Below are 15,701 nucleotides of genomic sequence, written 5' to 3' on the forward strand. Positions count from 1 at the left end.
GGTCTTGGTGGCTCTCCTCTGGAGTCACTTTGGGTGGTCTGCCCTGCGTGTGTCTCTGACAGGCAGCATGTTGAAAACCCTCTCCTCCAGCCACCCTGCTTCCCTTAGCAGTAAACGGAGCTCGTAACGGAGTGCCCCTTCCCTTGTGGGGCGTGCTGCTCATTCCAATGTATCTGAGAAACAAAGGAGTATCTATTCTGGGATCCCAAGATATTTAGTGAGAAGAGAGGAGGCAAGGGGCTCAGCTGAGCTGGTTAGGGGAAGCAGCAGAGGATGTCTGCTCTAGCAATGACTGCAGGAAACATGCATTTATTTCCATGCTGTGTGCAGGAGCTCTACCTCCTTGTATAATCCAGTAGTTTGTGTTGCATGTGTGATATACATCTATCCACGTGTCTGTACATGTGTGCCTTATGCATACAATGTCTTTCTTTAGTTCCACATGCTAGAAGGGGGTTGCAGTTCTTCCTGTGACCACCTGAGGGTGCTGTAGTTATACCCCCCCACACTGCCCCAGCACTGCAGAAAGCAGTTCTTGTTGAACAGTTTATCATTCAGTTGGAATTGCACCACTGAACTTTAACCTTGTCTGTTTGATGCCTGTTGCTCAATGCAAGCTCTTGAGCTGCTGAATTGCGGGGGTTGTCTCGTCTCTGCAGACCCCCAGATCGGAACCCAGGCGGCTAGAGAAAGGTGAGTAGTGTAACTATGCATATTCCCATCACCTTACACCTCACACACATTTACATTAAGATTACTATAGGAAGGGTGCAAGGGTTTTCAGGATGTTGAAGCCTAGTATTTGACACATCCAGTAGTAAAGCATATTCACATCACATGTTCTTAGTGTTCTACTGTCTCCTTGTCTTTTAATGGCATTTGCAGTCATTCGAGTGTTTCTTATTGCAATCAGTCACATTCCTTGGTTTTTCTGTTGTGTTTTTTATGTGTTAAGGTGAGTTCAGTTCATGGTGCCTGCTGTAGACATGTGTACGGTAGATCAACCAAAGTGTCTTCATACAAGAGCAGCGCCACCTAGTGATCTGCCACTGTGGCTCAAGTTTGTTTTGCTGGCAGTACACTAGCTCTGCACTAGATGGCACTGGCTAAAGTAAAGATGCATAACGTGTAATGAAGGCTAGAACAGCCAATCTTTATATTACTAAGCGCCATCTAGTGTACAGCTAGTGTATTGCCAGCAAAACAAAACTTGATACAAAGTGGTATATAGCTTCTATACAGACAAATGGAACTGAAGAGTAGCTCCTGAACTCACATTAAAGCACATGAAGTTGGAATATTAGTTTAATTTCCCAAACCTTAACATACTAGAAATATTTGTAACCAATAATAAAATCTATCACAAGACGCCCCCATTGCAAATTCGAAATGTTTGTATCATGTGTACAGCATTGGAACTGATATGGAAAATAATATTTTGTCATTTTTGACAACAGTTAAATAATAATGATCACCATAGCTTTTATTCTGCTATTAAACACTCATCCAAAATCAATACTGCTGAATTTAGAAACACTGAAAAGAAATTTGTTTGCTGTTGAATCAGACAAATTGCAATAAGACCCACTCCTGCAAGCATTAGAAAGAGAGTCAGCCAGTCTCCCCTAACTCAATCCTCCCCGTCCTTCCCCTCTCCCCCTTCCCCTGTCCCCGCTCCTCCGGCCGGAGTCCCACTGCCCCCTGGCTCTACCCCCTCCTCCTGGACGTGCTCTGCCCTGCTGTGCCGGTCGAGCTTCATCTGATTGGGGAAGAGCTGTTGGCAAAGCCTGCAACGGTAGCGGCCCTCGCGCGCGTGGATCAACTGGTGCTTGTGGAGGTGTCCGGACGTCTTGAAGGCTTTGGCGCAGTCGGCGCAGGGGTAGGGCCGGTCCCCAGAGTGCGTGCGCATGTGCCTCTTCAGCAGGAAGGAGAACTTGAAGGTCTTGCCGCAGTCGGAGCACAGGTAGGGCGTCTCTCCGGTGTGGGTGCGACGGTGCTCCACCAGCTGCGAGGAGGTGATGAAGCCGCGGGCGCAGGCCTCACACTGGAAGGGGCGCTCGCCAGTGTGGATGCGCGTGTGCTTGGCGAGCACAGAGGAGCGCGAGAAGGTCTTGCCGCACACCTCGCAGCGGAAGGGCCGCTCGCCCGTGTGGATGCGCTGGTGCCGCAGCAGGTCGGAGGAGCGGAAGAAGTTCTTGCCGCAGGCCTCGCAGTGGAAGTTGCGTTCGCCCGTGTGGAAGCGCAGATGCTGCAGCACGTTCCAGGGCCGCGAGAAGGTCTTGCCGCACAGCGGGCAGGCGTGGCGCGACTCGGCTGGCCAGTGCGTGCGCTTGTGCTGGGAGAGGTGGGAGGAGGACATGAAGCCCTTGCCGCAGGTCAGGCACACGAAGGGCCGTTCCCCGGAGTGGCTCCGGCGATGGTTCTCCAGCTGCGCAGAGTGCGCAAAGCTCTTCCCGCACTCCGAGCACTGGAAGGGCCGCTCCCCGCGGTGGCTCAGCTCGTGTCGCAGCAGCGAGGAGGACTGGAAGAAGGCTTTCCCGCAGGTGGAGCAGGGGAAGCCACGGCCCTCCTGGTGCGAGCGCAGGTGGTAGCGCAGGTCCCAGAGCCGCGGGAACTCTTTTCCGCACTCCTTGCACTGGTGCGTGGAATGCGACGGCTCTTCTCCTCCTCCTTCAGCTGGCTCTGTCGCAGGGGGAGAGCCGGGAGGGGAAGCGGGGGCCTCTTCCGTTTTCACGGCGGGCTCTTTCACGCGCGGTTTTCGTTTTTTCCTGTCGGCCATTGTTTGTTTTTAATTTTCATAGAGTTTGAAATCACTGTTGGCTCAGGAGCTCAGGGCTCAAGGGTGTGGTTTTTGGAAACATTTTTGTTGGGCTTTGGATTAAAACAGCGCTATCTCTTCTACAAACACACTGGCTAAAGTATACACAGAGAGACTGCTGTTGTTCTTCAGCAATCCTGTCTGCGTCACACCTTGAGAGCTATCAGGGCATTCAGGACCGAGTTTTAAGAGAGGAAAAATAACAGCAATTTGGTTGATTATTTGTCTGCTTCTCAATTTTCATGTTCATGTTGTTATTATTATTATTTTCGATTATTACTCCTAAAATCTGCAGCTAAGTACTGCGTCCTTTTGACTGAGTCTTTATTCAATATTGTCATTTCATTTTCCATTGTAATACAAAAACATGTCCAAATGTATTCAAACACTATCTGAAGACAACAGTACAGTTCAACAGCCAAAAAAAGCTTAGATTTTTCCAAAAAAAAAAAAATTGTCAGCTCAGACTGCATTCCAGTCCAGCGATATTTGACAGCAGCAATAATCTTGTTTCGTTCAACGTTCCAGAAGGCAAGCGCTGTTGGTTTGAACTCCACAAGGGGGAGCGGAAACAAAACGAACAATTTCACTACGCCTCGTTGTTAGTTTAATATAGAAATCCCAGCTCGGCCACTGACTCGCTGTGTGGGACCCTGAGCAAGTCACTTCACCTCCTTGTGCTCCGTCCTTTGGAAGAAAAGTAAAATAAACGAGGTCCTTCAGCAGCAGTTGTTGATGATGCATAGCTCACCCCCTAGTCTATGTAAGTTGCTTTGGATAAAAGAGTCTGTTAAATGTCTAAATAATAATAATAAGAAGAAGAAGAATAATAAGAATAATAATAGTGTACTTCCAATTCTACTTCAAATTAAAAGCGATATTGTGCTATTCCTTTAATAATCCAGTAGAGGGAGCCTGCTGCATAAGTGATATACAGCTATCCTTGTATATATACTTATAATGTGTGCCTTACATATATATACACAATGTCTCAGTTCCACGTTGAAGAAGGGAGTTGCAGTTCTTCTTGTGGCCACTCGAGGGTGCAGTAGTTACAGCATCATCTTCTGCCTAGAAGCGGCAGAAGTGCTTCCATTTCTGCGACAGCCTTTCCAACACACTGCATTCAACTGCATGACACTGAGAATGACACGGTAATAATAAAAACCTTATTTTACAACCAGCTCAAACACACGTGCGACTGATCTGCGTTGCAGAGTCTGTTAACCAGTGCTGTCACTGGGGGTGTTGAAGCCCTTTCTTCAATGCTTGTCCTGCTGTTTTCTGAAGTCGGGGTGGGGGGCAGTAACGAGCACGCTGCCCGTTTCATGTTGCTTTTTTAAACGAGTTAAAATGACACTTTCAGCTTTCCATTAATCTGACTAGAAAGTGGGTGCAATTAGTTTCATTAGTAACAACGAGCCCTCCAGCAGGGGGCGCTGCGGTGCCGCTGAAACTCCTCCAGGGGGCAGCTTTCAAACTTGTTCCCCAAAAGTTCCCTAGACAATGTCAATAATGCTGTCCATTTGGAATGCTGCTCAGTTTAATATTTAAAACAAACGTCTATAACATTCTAGAAACATTACAGTACACTTTCAAAAAAAAAAAAAAAAAATTAACACATTTTTTTATGTTGTTTTTCTAGAAAATTTCACAGGAATAATCCAGAACGTTCTGGAACCCCGATCAGTAGTCCGAATGGAATCCAGATTAACCCAGACTTTAGCGTTCAAGATGATTGGTGTTTTTCTGAAGGCACTGTGTTTGCGTTGCAGTTCCTCAGACAGACAGCAGGTGTCGCCAACCTGGTGATGTGTAAAATACAAGACCAAAAAAAAAAAAAAAATTGTTATTTCAGATTATTACATATGAAAATACCACAAAGACACTTAATAAATTCAAGGACCAATTTTCTCAACTCCTATTAGCTTTATTAACATTATCACTGATCCCTTCTTTAAAGGAGTGCTGACCAAAATCCATTCTCTTACATCCTATTAGATTTATTAACATGATCACTAGCGTGCTAACGTTAGGTTATTATCATAACCCCGATTCCCTGAAATAGAAATGTAACCATTACCCAATGGGTGAGTGTACCAAAGCTGTTGCAAGGCAGTACTGCAGAATGGCTGGAATGGTACAAGGCTAAGCCTCAGGCTACCTTGCGCGTTTCCATTAGGAACCCCAGTACAAATAGCTAGGGCTAAAGATTGAGATGAGTTCCACCTCTTTCCTGTGTCCGGGTTGACTGAGAAGCTGTCCTTAACGCTCTAGTTCCAAAGCCACGCTTTTGTAAATTTATTATTATTAGTTTATTTAACAGATGCCTTTATCCAAGGCAACTTACAGAGTCTAGGACGTGTGAACAATGCATCAGCTGCAGAGTCACTTACATCTCAGCCTAAAGACGCAGCACAAGGAGGTTCAGTGACTTGCTCGGGGTCACACAGGGAGAGAGCTGGGATTTGAACCGGGGGCCTCCTGGTTAAAAGCCCTTTTCTTTAACCCTGGACCACAACCTCAGAGAGGTATTCTGGTGGGGGCAGGCTGGCTCGCTCACAGGCAGTGACAGCCTCTGTTTAGACTGGGCACAACCACGTGACTTCACCCCATAGCAGACACAAAACTGTTCGGACTGCCTCCAACTTTCCGTCCTGTCAACACAGTGTGCCAGGACCCGAGCGCATGGAGACTGTCAGACTGGAAAGGAGCTGAACGGAAAGCTTTCCATTCCACAGGCTGGTTGACATGGAATGCCGAAATAGTTTTTGGCAGAAAAGCAGGACTGATACAGAGTGTAACCTTTGTCCCGGCTTCTGAAAAAATGAAGCAGGCTTTTGCAATTGAAAATGCCTGAATCTCACCCACCCACTTAGCGGAGAAGATTGCAAGCAAGAAAGCCGCTTTGAGTGATAAACACTTCAGCTGAGCTGAACGCAAGGGCTCAAACGAAGGCTTCATGAGTGCCTCAGTGAGGATGTCCTTCAGTGGCAGCCCAGGTCACTAAGCTCCTTTTGAAAACTGGAAGAGCTCTCCTGGGGGAGACAGAGGCAATTTTGACATGGCAAGCCGAACGGCTGCCAGATAGACTTTTAATGTAGAGGGGGATTTCCCCTTGTCAAACAGGCCCTGCAAAATATTGCAAGATCACAGTCATGAGACAAGACGCTCCACTTGTACTCATGCTGGGAGCGCGTGGACAGTGGTCTGCCATTTCACAGAAATGTACCTAAATATAACATTGAGGGCAAACACAAATGCAATATTTTTTAGTTTCTCCAGGACTACCTGCAAATTATAATTCTCAATTTGCACAGAACAGCCGCATGCTGTCTGTCTTGTCTTGTGCACAGCAGGAGCGGCCCTCGGAAAAAGTCATTTTCAACAGAGAAACCAGTAAAATATCTCCTGGCAGCTACGCTTTTGGGGATTCTTATTCCCAGTATGAACCTCCTGCCAGTGTGAAACTCCACAAAGACTGCAGTTACCTGCAGGGCTAAAGAAAGGGAATTATTTCTATTTTATTGTAAGTTTAGCGAAAGGGAAGTGGGTAGTTATATTAAGATTTTGTTTTGTGCAGCTCCTTTAGTGCTGGTAAATAATAAAGCTGGCTAAATTAATACCAGCTTGATTAGCCACAGCGTGTGTGTAGGTAACAAGCTGAGGGGTGTCTTATTAAACTCCTCACAGTAAAACCAGGAATAGATCAAACTGTTATGCAATGGGAATCTCACTCCCATCACTGATGTCAAATATTATCTACAGTTTTCCAAAGATAATCGTAACTATTAAACAGGCAAAAAGTTGCAGAACGATTTGTACCGTTGTAACAACTAACTGGCTCCACGATGACAAAAACTATATATATATATATATATATAATATATATATATATATATATATATATATATGAAGAGAGAGATCAGTGTATTCACTGCCCGTCCAACTTCCGTACGAATCGGCGATGACTATCAAAAAAGAACGAACGTTTGCAATAATGCTCCACAGTTATTAAAACAAACACTGTACATTTAAATATTATGAGCATTTCGTTTCTCGATCACCCAGAACGGGCTTGGCATAAAAGCTACTGATAAACCCTCTCGAAACGAGGAAGAGCACAAAATCACAATATTGCAACAATGCTGTTTATTTCAAGATTTGGTACCGCTGTATATCACCGTATTCCCAGACTGACGTGCTCGTTTTAATATTTGCAGATCATTTTGAGTTGTGCCGTATTCTGCAGAGAAAAAGCCCAGAAAACCAGGCCTGCTCCCCCGATCGAGACGCCCAGCATCGACCTGCAAAGGCGTGCATTTGGACCCGAGCTGCAAGCGCTGTCTCTAATAAACCCCACGGCCTGGACCTCCGCACCTTTAAACACGAAACAGGTTTTATTATTTTATCCACTCACCTCTCAAACCAAGCAAGCAACAGAGGCAGCCGCTGAATCTTCCGACTCCCGACTTCCTGGTGTCACACAAAAATACATTCCCTTCGAGCCAAGAGAATACTCCTCCTGGCGGCAAAACGTTTATAAATAAAGCTATACATACACACACGCTTTTTATTATACAGAATATATTGCATTAAAGTATTTCATAAAATCTTTTCAACAACTCATTGCTATAGCCCTAAGTATGTGGAATTAATACTGCAGAATACAGATGCACACGGGTCTGGAAACATTGTGCACACTGTGTCTGCTGAAGCACTATAGTACTGGACTGGACTGGACTGCCAGCACTGCGAATTGGTTCACACTATCCGTTCATTGGCAGCCTCATCCCATTGTAGCTGCCCTATACTACCATCTCTCATTAGAATAATACAGAACCATTGCATTGCCATTGAAGATCACTTGGTTAGCACACTGTGGTCCCATTCTGCCAGCCTCATCCCATTGTAGCTGCACTATGCTTGAGCTGCAATTGTCCCTCAGTATAACACAGCGCAATTAATGCATTGCCATTGCTAGTGAAGATTTAGGGTATAGTTGGCACACCGTGGTCCCGTTCTACCAGCTGCCATTGCCCCTCAGTGTAATACAGCAGCACTGTGCCTGCGTGGATCATTCATTCCGGTAAAGCCGAGTTCAGAGAAAGCGAAGCTCTGCTAGAATGCAGTAAATTAACAGAGACGCCAAGAAGGAGGAATTATATTGTAGTGTCAAACTGGGGACACAATAAAATAACCCAGACCACTCGGTTGTATTTTTTTGTTTATTTCTTTGTCTTTATAAACAGCATATATACAGTACATTGCAAACAGTCTTCATACATGGTACAGTATGTACTCGCACCCTAACCCACGCTAGCTCAGGATTCTACAGCTGAGAGGAGGGGGGGGTGGTTACCAACTGAAGAGATCTTGGGGAGAGGGTGTCAAGAAAAAAAAAAAAAAAAAAAAAAACTAAAATATAAGTCCTTGGCTATTTTCACCCTTAAGTACATCAAGTATTAACAATATCAACGGACTGAAGGAAGACTTTGCGCGCTGATGTGATCTGTACGAGCTGATGTGATCTGTATGCACTTTAAATCAGAGGCACACGGCACTGAACCGGTACATTATTATTATCGAACATCATAATATTGTTCTAGTTTTTCTTTGTAGCTTATTTAAAAGCCTCTTATGAAATTCTATATGACAAAGATGGTGATTAACAAAGTACAATAGAAACATCGAGGAGGGGGAGAGAAACAGGCAGTCTTTCCATTTCCCCAAGACTAACCCAGGATGGAAATCAGTGAGAAATTAATGACAATAATTCATGAAAATAAAATTAGGAAGCTGAATTCAGACTGTGAAAACCTATTGCAATCAAAAGTAAGTTACAAGGTACAAATAAGGTACTGTAAAGCCATAAACATTTGCAACCAAAATATTTGGTGAATCACACCCATAAAAATTATTTTGCTCCAGCAATATTGGTGACCTGTTGCAATAAGAAGTATGTGTTTGTGGAATTTGATTGTGCCAAAATTGTATTTATTTTTTTTAAAACATGCAAAAAATGCATAAGGCTCGCAAATATTTATGGCTTTACAGCAGATCATGCCTCAGTGGCCCACACATTTTTAGAATCCGATTTTTAGGAGTCCCAAGTTTGAGAAATCTATTACTGAAGTTGGTAAGTTATCCATGGATTCTTGATCAGGTTTCACTGCAGATGTAAAGGCGGCACAAGCCAATACATTCAAAGAGCTGGACTGGACTCCTTTGAAGTTTGTCATCTGTAACTATTTATCAATAGGGCTGAATTTAGAAATACTAAAAGAAACTTAATTCAATGACAAACGTTTCTTAATTTTCTAAGTTTCTTTATTAGACGTTCTACAATGTGTTTTGTATTACAATTTTAAGGTGTGCATATTCTCACCTATTGAGAAATTTCAGTTAATTGACCATAATATTGCAGCCTTCTTAAATCCTTAAATGTTTGTTTTGTATATAAATACCTATTAAGCTATCTCTGTGTTTGTTTGAGTTCATTATACACACACACACCCCATCCCCTACGTAAAAATAAAGAAACATACTCAAATACACTTGCTTGGGACACTGGCTTAAAGAAAAAAACACATTACAAACTCTCTCCTTTGTACACCCACCAAATAAATACAGTACTGTTGAAGGTTTAAAAGGTCAACTTGTCAAATCTAAACCCTCCGCTTCAAAACATTAAACAAAAAAGCCAAATAAAATGGTTCTCAGTCATTTTTTTGCACCTCGTCTCCTGGTTCTGAGAAACCACTTCAAGTTCTCTGAACTAAACCAAAAAAGAAATAAATAAAAATGTGGTGTCCCCCACCCCCCCCTCCCCCGAAAAAAATCATTAAATCAAGCAGATCAATCTTCACCTTCGCTTGATTCTGAATTATTAGGCATCATAGGATCATCTAGCAGAGACAAATCTTTATCGGAGCTAGCGTAGCCCTGCGATAGGCTATCGCTGCAGTCAATCACCTCCAGGGCTCCACCCTCCAGCTCCGCCTCCATCTTGACACCATAAGGCGGCGACAGGATGTGACGTGGCAAGACAGGGGAAGGAGCAGAGCTGCTGTCACGGTGATAGTGGGGATGTCTGTTTCCCTCCGTTTGGTAGCTGCCTGCATTTGAGCCATCTGGCAGCAAGGGGAGCCCTCCTGTGGAGTTGAGAGAAGTGGGTTCCAGTTTGATGATTCTGTCGTCATGGCGACTGCTGTTGCCGTGGTGTTTGTGAGCACGAGGAGTCTGTTTGGGGCGTCTGCTGGACTTTTTGATGTCTTGGGTGAGAATTCGATCAAACATGGAGTCAGGGAGATAACCCTGCGAGAGAGAGAGAGAGAGACACAATGACAGAGAGGGGAGCTATTATATATTGATGCAGTTTAATTTTCAAAGCTATTAGGATTAAACCTGTTTTAAATACACACTGGGATGTTCGTTAGTAGAGAAGCCATCATGAGAAGCCCTCAGTGCTGTTACTTTATGAAGCAACACGAATGTGGATGAGGCTACACGTGCACAAAACTGCAGCATGGAAGAAACAAAGCTTACAAACGAGAGGAGGCCATTCGGCCCATCTTGCTCGTTTGGTTGTTAGTAGCTTATTGATCCCAAAATCTCATCAGGCAGCTTCTTGAAGGATCCCAGGGTGTCAGCTTCAACAACATTACTGGGGAGTTGGTTCCAGACCCTCACGATTCTCTGTGTAAAAAAGTGCCTCCTATTTTCTGTTCTGAATGCCCCTTTGTCTAATCTCCATTTGTGACCCCTGGTCCTTGTTTCTTTTTTCAGGTTGAAAAAGTCCCTTGGGTCGACACTGTCAATACCTTTTAGAATTCTGAATGCTCGAATTAGGTCGCCGCGTAGTCTTCTTTGTTCAAGACTGAATAGATTCAGTTCTTTTAGCCTGTCTGCATATGACATGCCTTTTAAACCCAGAATAATTCTGGTCGCTCTTTGCACTCTTTCTAGAGTAGCAATATCCTTTTTGTAGCGAGGTGACCAGAACTGAACACAATATTCTGGATGAGGTCTTACTAACACATTGTAGAGTTTTAACATTACTTCCCCTGATTTAAATTCAACACACTTCACTATATATCTGAACATCTTGTTGGCTTTTTTTATAGCTTCTCCATGGTGTCTAGATGAAGACATTTCTGAGTCAACATAAACTCCTAGGTCTTTTTCATACATTCCTTCAATTTCAGTATCTTCCTTTCCTAAAACCACACTGTCTCCAAAAAGATACTCTTAGCATATAAGTAATTTTCCATTGTGGATATTATTATAGTTTCCATAAGTTTACATATAATAGAAGTCAGACTTATTGGTCTGTAGTTACCCGGTTCGGTTTTGAATACATAAGCAATCAATAATCTGACAATGCAGTTTCTTTTGATGCTCGATAAATATCTCCAGTGTCATATTGCTGTTGTCTTTAAACCACGTCTTCACCTGTTTGGCTCAATGGCAAGGGACTCCCATCATCGTGGGAGCAGAATTGCCATTGGGACAATGGTATTGAGAAGTAGGGTGGAGGTGACAATAGTTCAGACTATCTCTTGCTCAGAATGGGCTTCTTAGCAGACCTCCTGACAGCAAACCCTTCTCCAAGAGATGCCTTCACTCCTTCAGCTTCTTTTGGGCATCCAGACCTGGGAGCAGCTTTACAGTCTTACATTTCTGGATGATCCTAGATACTGTGCTTCGGCTGGCACAACCTCTGTTAGCGATCGGACGACTGCTCAAACCTTCCCTATGAAGTGCAATGATGGCGGAGCACGTTTCCCAGGAGGTATGGCTCTTCCCCATGGCTTGCTCTAAAGTTACAAAATCTATATGCAAAAATTGTGCTTGTATTGTTAAGTACATGGAAAACTACAAAGAGGTATGTAATTCAAAATGTTAACGTAACAATTTCAGCTGGTTTCTTTCGTCAATGAAGCAAAATTAGATAATTCTAGGGTGACGCAAAACTTTTGGCCATAGCTGTACATGGCAAGAGACCTCTCGTCTTCCCAATCAAATTGCAGTTTCAGTCAGCCGAATGGAGTACTATTATGGGATGTAGGTTTGTGTCCGGCAGCAGGAGTTTTATTTAGTCGTTGTGAGAGGTATGTTAACAGTTCAGCATGATTTACAGTCATTTGGGATTCCTGAAGTCCTGGTGCAAGAGCATTGCAGTGGTCACAGCACTGGTGTGGAGGCTGGTAGTATACCTTATTTACAACATATCTGCTGTTTCAAACTTTGTCATGTTAGCACTGTTTAATAACAGATTTTCTGTTCATGCATACATCGCCCCCATTGTATGCTTGGGATTTGCAATTCTTTTCAGTCGGAGTTTCTTGTACCATTGTTTCAGGTACCGGTAGTAATAAACAGACCTGCATTCATGGGGTACAGTTACTGCCCACAAGCTTTCACAACTGTTTAACTGCAGTTTCAATCTACATCCTGGGAAATAACTATTCAGACTAAATGAACACATTGTGTTTTCTGTACTCACCGAGTGCCTGACTAACTCAGCCCAGTCTGCGGAGACGACATAGTCCGGATTCTCCTCCAGACACTGCCGGAGACCCCGGAGAGAGGGGGCGAACGCACCCCCCAGCTACAGAGAGGGAGGGATGGAGAGTGGGGTTCACTAAACCAGCCAGCATTGACATTTATAAAGCGCCTATCATACAAAAAGCACTGTACAATACAAAGCAAAGAAATCACAATAAAATACCATTGTATAAGTATCCTAAGATGTGTCACACAAAAACTGACAATTGGAATACTAACAGTCTAATAAAGAATGTTGAAAACAGCAATTAGATTTATTAAAGCGTTAACTAATATATATTAATATATATTACAGTTAAAACCACTTTTAAAAAAACCTAAGTTTGTATCAATAATATTCATTTTAAAAGTTTAAAACAAAAATCATTAGTGACCATATGTGACTCTGTAAAAAACAAGTCGTATACCATCTGCAGCTGGAAACCTGTGTGTTAAACTCATCTCGTTCCCAGTATCAAACTGTGGCTGAAGCCAGTTCCATCTGCAGTCTACACTCTAACATTACACAAAAAGTCACAGATGACCTGTACATGTCAAACACTAATGGCCACGTAAAAAAAAAACTATTAAAAATGATCCTCTATTAGAACAAAATTCATGCACAAGGAGGCGGCTGTTCAGAAACGGATTGATCTCAGAACTGCATCAGTTAGGGTCTTAAACGATCCCAGTGATTCAGCATGAATGTTGTGGCTTGGAAACCCATTCCATCCCACCTCGCTGCCTCACCTTTCTGCCGCTGCGCAGGTGGACCAGCTGCACCCTCTCTGCTCCGCTCAGGGTCCCGGGTTCCAGTTTAGAGATCTTCTTACTGCGGTGCTTCTTGTGTCTGTGACTCCCTGCCAGGAACTGAGAGAGAAACACACAACAAACCTGCAGACCTCATTCAGAGACTAGCCAGGATACAACAATTCTAACAACAGGGCTGGCTGGCTGGCCGGGACACCCTGCTCTATCGCAGCGTTGGCTGGCTGGCCGGGACACCCTGCTCTATCGCAGCGTTGGCTGGCTGGCCGGGACACCCTGCTCTATCGCAGCGTTGGCTGGCTGGCCGGGACACCCTGCTCTATCGCAGCTCTGGCTGGCTGGCCGGGACTCCCTGCTCTATCGCAGCGCTGGCTGGCTGGCCGGGACTCCCTGCTCTATCGCAGCGTTGGCTGGCTGGCCGGGACTCCCTGCTCTATCGCAGCTCTGGCTGGCTGGCCGGGACTCCCTGCTCTATCGCAGCTCTGGTTGGCTGGCCGGGACTCCCTGCTCTATCGCAGCGCTGGCTGGCTGGCCGGGACTCCCTGCTCTATCGCAGCGCTGGCTGGACTCACCGACAGGGCCTGGGGCTCCACCTCATACTCGGGGTGCTCTTTGAGCCAGTCGGAGAGCTCGCTGCGTCTGGGGGCGTCCTGCCCAACCAGCACCGAGCGAGTGAGGGAGTGGATCACTGGGACACGGGCCTGCGGGTCCGAGAAGGGGGAGTCCTGGGACGGACCTTCTGCCTGTAAAACACAAGGGAGGGTGGGGGGATCAAATCATTAAAATAAATCTATTTCAGTATACAGAGAAGAACCGATTCCAGGCTAGTACGAACGATATCCATCTAATAAGTAAGCATAACGCCCACGACACCAAAAACACAGGGATGACGGAAACAATTAGATCAATATTGTCTAATAGTCTTGATTCAGTTGCCCCCATTTTATCCTACAGGTATTTGTTAGATGCAAATGAACGTAGAGCTGGTGTGATGGAAAAATGTAACAGAACCAATTTAACATATTGATTGAAAACTATAATGCATCTTAGTTGCTGTGTAATGAAGTCAACAGCCATAAAGAGACAATTATTTCCAACATCTGTTGAAGAATGTTTCGGCAACACAGCAGATCGTCAAGACAAAGGAGTGGGATTCACATCTGAGAAAAGCACAAAGGAGATGGCTACAGAACAGTATCAAATATAGAAAACCAAAAATACCTAAAATCAGAGCAACAACAAAAGAACTACCACATAACAAATTCACCCGAAACACTTAAAGAAATGAACGTCCAAAGAACACTGTGGGTACAGCAGGTTACATCGTCCGAGCAGCTAACAAAAACACAAGATTAACAGCCAAGGACTTAACCCTTTGCAGTCCATTTATTCAGCGTTTGTCAGGCGTGTCAGGTCCAATTTATTTTTACACGCTGTTTAAAAGTAATTCTATTCACAGTAAAACAGGTTTAAAAGGCACTCATTTCAACAGGACACTCAGTACTGCATCTCCAGCCAAATCTCACTCCTTGTTCGCTGTATTAATCACATTGTTAACAGGAGGTAGTTTGATCATGATATGGGGGTGTTTCAGTAGCTCAGGGGCTGGAGACATTCATATGGATTGAAGATCGAATGAATGCAGCCATGTATCAAAACATCCTATGAAGTACAATACCAGCTGCTCATAGGCTGACTGGCTGACTGACAGTTTCCCTTCCAACACGACAACGACCCTAAGCATACAGCCAAGTCAACTCGAGAATTATTGACGTGGAATGGAAATGCTTCAGACTGATTGGAAAAAAGCTGTAGCCAAGTACTGTGTATCCACTCTGTCTAGCTGAAAAACAAATATGCAAGACAGAATGGGCCCGGGTTTTACCAACTTCACAAAATACTAAAGCAGGGGTGCCAATACCTTTGTCATGAACACATACTTTAAATTGATTAAGTGCTTTATTGAATTCTCCTGTATCAGAGATACGATACGATCCTGATAATACGAGTCTCATCTTGGGTCGGGGGGAGGAAGGCGACAACAAAACAAAACAGTTTGTATTCGATGGGAATTAGCCAGCTCGTGCAGTTTATTTGTGCCGATCTCTACATATTAATATCATAGGGTGCTGGGAATGATACAAGCGGATTTTCAGGACAGAATTATTCTGATTTGGTGTTAATATAAGCTTGTTACCTGAGCGCCCCTCCCTCGTCCCCCCCTCTGGTGGGACCGTTCTGCCAGGGTGCCATTGTGGTGCAGACTCTGCTTCTGAATGGTCAACTTCAAGCCCTCCTCCTGAGAAGAGAGAGACAGAGAGAACGAGAGAGCGATTACACACGAGTGAGTGCAGTGAGTGTGGGATCCCAACTCTGACCGTCTTGAACTGGCATTGAGAAAGTCGTGTCCTCTTTTACCAACTGAATGTTCAGGATCCACCCCCCCAATCACATTTCCCTAAACTTTATTGGATGGCAATATAAAGCGTGATTGTAGTAAAATAGTTCCATACATTCTCGGCCATGCGCATCCATTCATTATACAGGTCTCAAACGTGCAGTTCTG

The 15,701-nt window shown here is 44.4% G+C and overlaps 2 protein-coding genes across 2 annotated transcripts in view; both read right to left on the reverse strand.

Moving 5' to 3' along the window:
• Positions 1 to 1,630: 1,630 nt before the first annotated feature.
• On the reverse strand, positions 1,631 to 2,779 carry LOC121307325 (gastrula zinc finger protein XlCGF17.1-like). The gene has a single exon (XM_041239504.1). It carries the CDS (start codon positions 2,777 to 2,779, stop codon positions 1,631 to 1,633), a length of 1,149 nt encoding a protein of 382 aa, XP_041095438.1.
• Positions 2,780 to 8,033: 5,254 nt separating this feature from the next.
• The window catches only part of chd8 (chromodomain helicase DNA binding protein 8), a 49,276-nt gene continuing 41,608 nt past the window's right edge, over positions 8,034 to 15,701 (reverse strand). Inside the window, exons 35-39 of the mRNA XM_041239634.1 lie at positions 15,333 to 15,434; positions 13,708 to 13,878; positions 13,118 to 13,237; positions 12,327 to 12,431; positions 8,034 to 10,135 (exon numbers count right to left, since the gene is read on the reverse strand). Of these exons, the coding sequence (XP_041095568.1) occupies positions 9,677 to 10,135; positions 12,327 to 12,431; positions 13,118 to 13,237; positions 13,708 to 13,878; positions 15,333 to 15,434 (957 nt within the window). The 3' untranslated portion in view covers positions 8,034 to 9,676. The remainder of the gene's footprint in view (positions 10,136 to 12,326; positions 12,432 to 13,117; positions 13,238 to 13,707; positions 13,879 to 15,332; positions 15,435 to 15,701) is intronic.

Source organism: Polyodon spathula, chromosome 55 (assembly GCF_017654505.1).
Source record: "Polyodon spathula isolate WHYD16114869_AA chromosome 55, ASM1765450v1, whole genome shotgun sequence".
Taxonomy (NCBI): domain Eukaryota; kingdom Metazoa; phylum Chordata; class Actinopteri; order Acipenseriformes; family Polyodontidae; genus Polyodon; species Polyodon spathula.